We start from the raw sequence: 7,134 nt of genomic DNA on the forward strand, positions 1-7,134 counted from the left end.
AATGCTATATAAAAAAGATGTGGCGACAACTAAAAAGGTGAGGGAAAAAAGCCAAAAAAGAGAAAAATACATAAGTATAAAACTACGGTAGAATAATATTTCTCACGACAATAAATTAATAAGTTGCATATAAATTAAAAAAAGAAAAAAAGAAAATATCTTCAATAAAAATGTGGCAACTTTGACCACTATCCCTTGGTATTAAAAAAAATTGAAAAGTTTCATATATAAAATAAAGTCATGCCATGTAACGCACGTTCGGTATTAAAAAAACCTATCTACCAATATTCATTTCAATCTGCGGAATTAATTATCACAAAACAAAAACTTTTCCAACGGCGAGGAGCGCCTTGTTTAACAAAAAGGATACTTCTGATCCTGTAAACATTTCATTCACACATCATCATCATCAATGGCAGACACAATTATCTTTACTCAAAAAGTTATAACTTGCTTAGCATCAGGAGCAGCTGTTAGATGCAATAACAATAATATTAATAATAATGCTTCAAAGGTTGATCAGTTTCCAAGCACTCACCGTCTTCGGTTCAACTCTACTGTAGCTAAGCAGAGTCGCTTCTCTTTTCTGGATCAGAAGAAAAATGAAGGCACTAGAAAGAAGTAAACTAAGTAACCTTATTTATTAGTTAGCTTTTTTTTTAATATAATAATTGCATATGCTTCTTTAATATTAATTAATTCATGCAGAAAATTGGCGATCTGTGCTTTACCACCAGAAACCCCGGTTCCGGTTGATGCAACTTCACACGGCCAGTTGTGGGATTTCATCACAAACTCCTCACTCTCTGATTGGTAATGCAAATTAACTCTGCATGTGTTTTTGGATCCTTTTAATCTCGTGTCTTTTTTTTTTCTTTCTTATTTTTTTTTTTTTTAATTTCCGTTGTCTTCTTGAGTATTCAATGAGTAAAAAGCAAACCAAAATAACACAAAAATAGCCCATAATGACTATAAAGTATATAAGCCTCTTTTTAAAAGAAAAAAAAAATCAAAGGATCTGAATAAATGAGGGTTGGAGTAATTATGTTGGAGTTGTTTACCGTGATGTGGTAGATAATTAGTTGCTTGCTTACTTTGTTTGACCAAATCTCACTTTATTTGGTTTATTTGGAACCTTTATTTTTACTTTGAAGTATGTTTGATGTAAATTTGCATTTCATGATGAAGATTGTTAAAATTAAAGGAAATGAAATTCTTGTGATGCAGGCAAGTTTGGGTTGGTGGATCTGCAGTTACAGTACTTCTATCCTTTGTCACCAAGGGCAAATGGGGACCTTTGTTACAATTGCAAGGTAAGAAAATAATTATATGATCTATGTTAAGGATTTAATCAATTATTATTTTTATTAACTAAGTGTTAAAAATATAATCGTTTATATACATTCTCTTAATATATTAGTTAGTTTAATCTTTAAAAAAAATAATTCTATAATATAATATTAAAATTTTTATAACTAAAAGATCAAAATTTCAGTACTTGTTATATAACAAAAGCACTCTTAAATATTACCATTAGCCCAAATAAATAATTAATTAACTTGCACCAACCTTGCTATCTAAGTATATCTCTTGAAATTATTGTCTATGATATTTGTGTAGACAAACTTCAAACAACAATAGATCAAGCAGAAAAGGTTGTAGATATGGTGGAAGATGTGGCTGAGAGAGTGGAGAAAGTGGCAGAAGAAGCAGCCAATAATCTTCCAGAGGGAAAACTCCAGGATGCTGCTGAGTATATTGAAAATTTGGCTGAGAAAATAGACAAGAGTGCTGAAATGGCGGAGGCTGCATTAGAAAAGGTAATGAGTTTTTTGTGTGTTATTTCTTAGACAGCAGAATTATCCGATTAGCAAAATTTATTGTTTTTTATTAAAGTATATTTCTTAAAAAAAATCTAAATATATTAGTAGAGTATGTGTTGACTAAAATATTTATATTAAAATATAAATAGACGAAAAATTTAATGTATTAAATATATATTATGATAAATATTTTAATATAAACTTAAATATTAGAGTTTTTAAAATAACGAATATTCTTTTAAAAAAGAATACTTTTATCTTAGTCTATTTAACATCTATTGTTAATTTTACAAATAATACGACTCAAACGTATTATTAACCTATTTCTCTTTAATTTGAACATCACCAACTTCTCCTTGTCCTTTTCTTATCTTTTTTCGATCCCTGATGATATTTTATGCTCTGATCTGTCACCCACCCACCCAAAGCATCGTAATAATCAAATAACGTGCACATCCTTTCTCACTTAAAAAAAATGTGGGAAACAAGTTAAAACCTATAGTTTATTTACTATAATTTATAAAAAGTTGAAATAAAATGTATATATTAAGAAAGCGATAACGATAAGGTTAAAAATTTACAACTAGATTGTTGATACTTTCAACTCTACTTTTTTGTACTTTAAAAATTTTGTTTTGGTTGTGTGCTTATTTTATTTAATTTAATTTATTTTTTTTATCAATTCGTGTTGTAATAAATAATTTTTAGTGTTGTAATATTTTATCTTATATCAACTATTAAATTTTCATAATGTTATATTGTGGTATCCGGAGGTGGTAAGTGCTAACAAATCAGAAGCCGACAATTTATCCTGTGCACTAACCACTATGTATGTGGGGGATATTTATCATTCAAACAAACTTTTTTTAATAAAACTGTATTTATGATGTTATTATGATAACCTTAAAAAAAATACAAATTTATAATTAATAAAACTGTATTTAAACAAGTTCATTCATCTTAGTTTTCTTTAAAAGAGAAAAAATAGATCCCATCATTATATCTAGTAGTAAATATAAAGTAAGATTCCTGTTTCACTTTAAGAACTCTTTAGAAACACCAATTGAATTATATATTTTGAAGGACAACTGATTTTTTAAAAAGATACAATTGTATGCGTTGAAGAATGTTGATCTCTGATTTGAATAATTAAATGAAATGTAATAAGCTAAATAATAATGTTTAATTTGCACATGCAACTTGCAGATAGAAGACATTAGTGAGCAGCTGGAATCCTTCGTTGAGTCAACACAGGAATTAAAAACTGTCACGACTGCTGTGCAAGCAAAGGATCAGAACTAGGGGAATATCAATGTTGAATTTCAATGCATGTGATATTTTGTTATGCACTAAAATACTAAGTTGTAAAGTCTTTTTATAAATCAAGTCTAATTAAAATAAATAATAAAATTTAAAATAATATTAATTATAATTATTTTTTATTATGTTAAAATAATTAATTAAATTTAATTAATAAAAAATTTAAATATATAATATTATTCTACTAAAATTATCAATTTGGCAGTCCAAAATTATATTTAAATGTCCGTGAATTTTCATATATGTAAAATATTTCGTGTGCTTCCTAGAAGCTAAGCATTACCACTTTGGACATTTGCTCATGAGGCTTGTAGACGATTATTATTAAGAGATTAATTATTAAACTAACTTTTATAAGTTACTGTCAGTCAAATTTTTTATTTTAAATTTTAAGTTCTAAATATTAAATTATATATCCTAAATTCTCTAACGATTTAAAAGTGAGTTCCTTATGATTTTCCTATTATTATTTGAGGACAAGAGCGTTTAATTACTTGAGTAACTTAAACCTTCAATCAGTTGTAATTTTTGAATGACCAACGCATAAGCTTCTAAATTAGATCTTACAATTGAGTCATGCTTCCTTTTTTTTTTTTTTTTTTCTTTTTGCCTCAAGAGTTTGTTTAATAATTTTCATGACAATGGAGTCAAATTGAATGTATATAAACAGAATATGTCAAAGCTATTAAATGCTAAGTTCCTTAAGGCTTTATTTGATTGTTCTCTCAAAATTTTGACATAGAGAAAGAGAAAAATCATTAGCAGAAAATCATTCCTTTGTTTCTTCTTTTTCTCTCTTCATCTTCAATAGAAAATCATTAGTTTCCTTCTTTTTGCTTTTATATATCTTCAATAGAAAATATTTTTATCAAAATTAAGACATTCAATATGAACATAATATTAAGGGTCCATTTGGGAAACACTAAAAAACTACTTTTTTCAACTTTTAACTTATAGAAAGTTACATTAATGTGTTTGGTATAATTTTTTAGATAAACTTTTAACTTTTCAAAAAGTTATTTAAGAGTTTTTGAAGAAGTTAAAAAATGTGACTTCTCCTATTTTCAAAAGCTATTTTATCACTTTTATTTAATGCACAACTTTAAAACAAGGACTTCTATAATAACTTTCCAAACTCAAAATAACTTATTTAAAAGTTAATATTAATAAAAGTCCTTATATTTTAAGCTCCTTTTTCAAAAGAACTTATTTAAAAAGTTTAGTCAAACTGGCCCTAAAATTTATTTGGGTAAACTTCTAAAACAATTTTTTTTAATTATTTTTTTAAAAACAATTTTAAAAAAATAAAATTAATTTTATATTTAAATTTTTTATAAAAAAAATATTTTTATCTATCAACTAGTAAAAGAACCTGTGCATTGCTAGAACATAAATAAAAAAACCATCTATATATAATAACCTTGTGGCACGATCATATCCGAATATGAATGATCTACCATTAAACAAAGTAATCTATATCACATCACATAATGATTACATAGTGCATAGATACCATAAAAACATTTTGCCTGCCTTATTAAAAACAATTTTGTCAAAAAGTGGAGATGCCTCTTCGTGCTTTTTTACTTTTTTGATGTTGTTCAACTTACTACAATCAATTTGAGAGTTACATTTTTAGAATACTGCAATGCTTAATTACTCAGGAAATGATATAATACTTTGGATAAAATGTGTTTGATTTGAATAAAAAAACTCACATTTTATAATTTTTTTAGAGTCCATAACATTTCATTGAGGGTTTTTCATTTTCAAGTAGTTGTTTACAAATTATAATACCATTATACATATTATGAGTAAGCAAAGTTGAATAATGACCCTATCAAAGATATGTGCAAGAGGAAGCTATGACATGTATATGTCCTTGTCATTCAAGGATCATAAGAGGAAGGGATAGCCACTACAACAAAAAACGTTTAGTATCGTTAAATTTACTATTGAAATGAATTAGACAGTATAAATTTTGTGGTAAATGGTTATTGTCGATTTTTTCGTCTGACAGTAATTACCATCAGATTCTACGATGGATTACTACCAAAGAAAACTAATTGATTACCGATGGATTTTTCCGACGATATTGTTGGCACCAAAAAATATTGTTTCGCGCACTATTATCGTCGGATTATTTCTACGGTAAATCCGACAGTAATGTCAATTTTTTAAAAAAAATTGAAATAAATAGTCAATTTTAATTTTAAATTTAAATTTATTTTCACACAATTAATATTGAATTCATAAATAATGAAAATCTATTATTTAAAATAAATAATACAATGTTCAAATAAATTAAAAGTCAAGTACATCAAATGAATACAATCAAATAGTAAAATGAAATACTAATAACTACAGATCCAGGTAGTCCTTGTCGTCGGTCCTGTGGCCTCGAGTCGGCGAAGCAAAAGGCGGTGATGTCCGTGTGCCACCAGTAGCGGTGATGCCACCAGCAAGGTCGATGCCAGCGGCACGCATCTAGACCTGGTACACCTCAGACGCCTCCATACATTGAAGACACTCCAGCAACTCCCTCCACCCTAGCCTGAGCTCATCCGTAAACATAACGTGGGTAAGGATCTCTTAATACCTCTCCCGATAATCGTTCAGCTCCTGAGCCTACTGGTGAAGGCTATGTTGGAGCTCTTACACCTGCAGCCTCAAATCCACGCCTTCCTCGGGCTCAACAGCTCGACTAATGGCAGAGCATGACGACAGCCTCAACGTGGAGGTGTGGATGCTGCTAGCGAAGAATGACCTCATACCGTATACACAGTTTTTGTACGGCGCTAAGGTGGTCTCGCGCCAAACCGCATTGGAATCAACAACTGAAGCTACAGAGCCATCGGCAGTGTCCTCCCCACTTTGTTGAGACTGCTGAGTCATAGCCTCTAGTCTTTATGTGTAAGACTCCTGTGTTACACAAGTTATTGTGATTAGTACGACAGATATACAGTTAATTAATCTTTAAAAATTTTATAGTAGAAGATCATATGTATGTTTACTCACATAATGGTCCTGAGACCGCTGATAAGAAAATCTCTCTTTGTTCTCCTTTAGTGTGTGGGTGTACTTAAACGGCTATGCCAATGTCGCCATATAATCCAACAACTTCGACTATACATCTTGCATTGAAACAATATGATTAAGATGCCTGGTAATGATATGCAAAAGAATATAACTATAGTTATTAATATTCTATTTTCTTGTAATATTAAGTTATTAACAAAATTAAAGTCACTATATACCAGCCTGACCTTAGTCTTCATGAAGGTCGCTGAGCCGCCAGTGTACTTGGACGACCTGGCCGATACCCTAGTAGCTCTGTTGGTGAGACGCCGATGCCTGAATCTCTCATTGGTCTTCCATTGAACAAACAGAGCCTTCTTTATTTTCGATCAGAGCCAGGACATCCAGTGGTCCCACCCTTGACGAACATTACGCAGCATCTGCTGTAGTCACCAACCTATTTTATGGTCAAATATCTTCCTGATGGTAAGATCATGCTTAGCGTCCCATATAAAGTGCAACTGCAACAAAGAATCTTATAAATTAGTTAAGCAAGATAGAGGATATAAACTAGCTAAAAATATTTAAAACTGAAAAAAAAATAATTACCGCCCATTTCTAAAACCATCGCTTCTTGGTCTCCGCGGGGATCTTCGTATAGCTGGGCTAGGGATGGTCGTACATCAGCTTGATGACATTGAGCATCTCCTGAGTACACACATTGTTGTTCAGCACAATCCTAATAATAACCCACAATAACCATAATAAAGTAAACAGGAAACAGGAATCACTTTTCAGAAACTTTAAGCAATTACCATAAACAGAAAACAATAACCAGGTAACCAAATAAACCTAAATCCACTAAACATGAATAAATTTTTATGAACTTTCAGTAATAACCATAATCAATAATCAGGAAAAAATAACTAGACAATCAAATACACCTAAATCCAATAAACAGGAATCAATTATC

At 29.8% G+C, this 7,134-nt stretch overlaps 1 protein-coding gene across 1 annotated transcript; it reads left to right on the top strand.

Moving 5' to 3' along the window:
* Nucleotides 1-206: 206 nt before the first annotated feature.
* On the top strand, nucleotides 207-3,255 carry LOC112765761 (uncharacterized). Its single transcript, XM_025811618.3, has 5 exons — nucleotides 207-621; nucleotides 709-813; nucleotides 1,228-1,313; nucleotides 1,621-1,820; nucleotides 3,030-3,255. The coding sequence occupies exons 1-5, from the start codon at nucleotides 413-415 to the stop codon at nucleotides 3,123-3,125; spliced, it is 696 nt and encodes a 231-aa protein (XP_025667403.1). The 5' UTR covers nucleotides 207-412; the 3' UTR covers nucleotides 3,126-3,255.
* Nucleotides 3,256-7,134: the final 3,879 nt, after the last annotated feature.

Source organism: Arachis hypogaea, chromosome 17 (genome assembly GCF_003086295.3).
Source record: "Arachis hypogaea cultivar Tifrunner chromosome 17, arahy.Tifrunner.gnm2.J5K5, whole genome shotgun sequence".
Classification (NCBI taxonomy): Eukaryota; Viridiplantae; Streptophyta; class Magnoliopsida; order Fabales; family Fabaceae; genus Arachis; species Arachis hypogaea.

Excerpts from the sequence above, each read along its gene's own strand:
- LOC112765761 (XM_025811618.3), top strand. The coding sequence starts at position 413 with ATGGCAGACACAATTATCTTTACTCAAAAAGTTATAACTTGCTTAGCA. Across the intron at positions 814-1,227 it reads AACTCCTCACTCTCTGATTG|GCAAGTTTGGGTTGGTGGAT; the intron begins GTAATGCAAATT and ends CTTGTGATGCAG. Across the intron at positions 1,821-3,029 it reads CGGAGGCTGCATTAGAAAAG|ATAGAAGACATTAGTGAGCA; the intron begins GTAATGAGTTTT and ends TGCAACTTGCAG.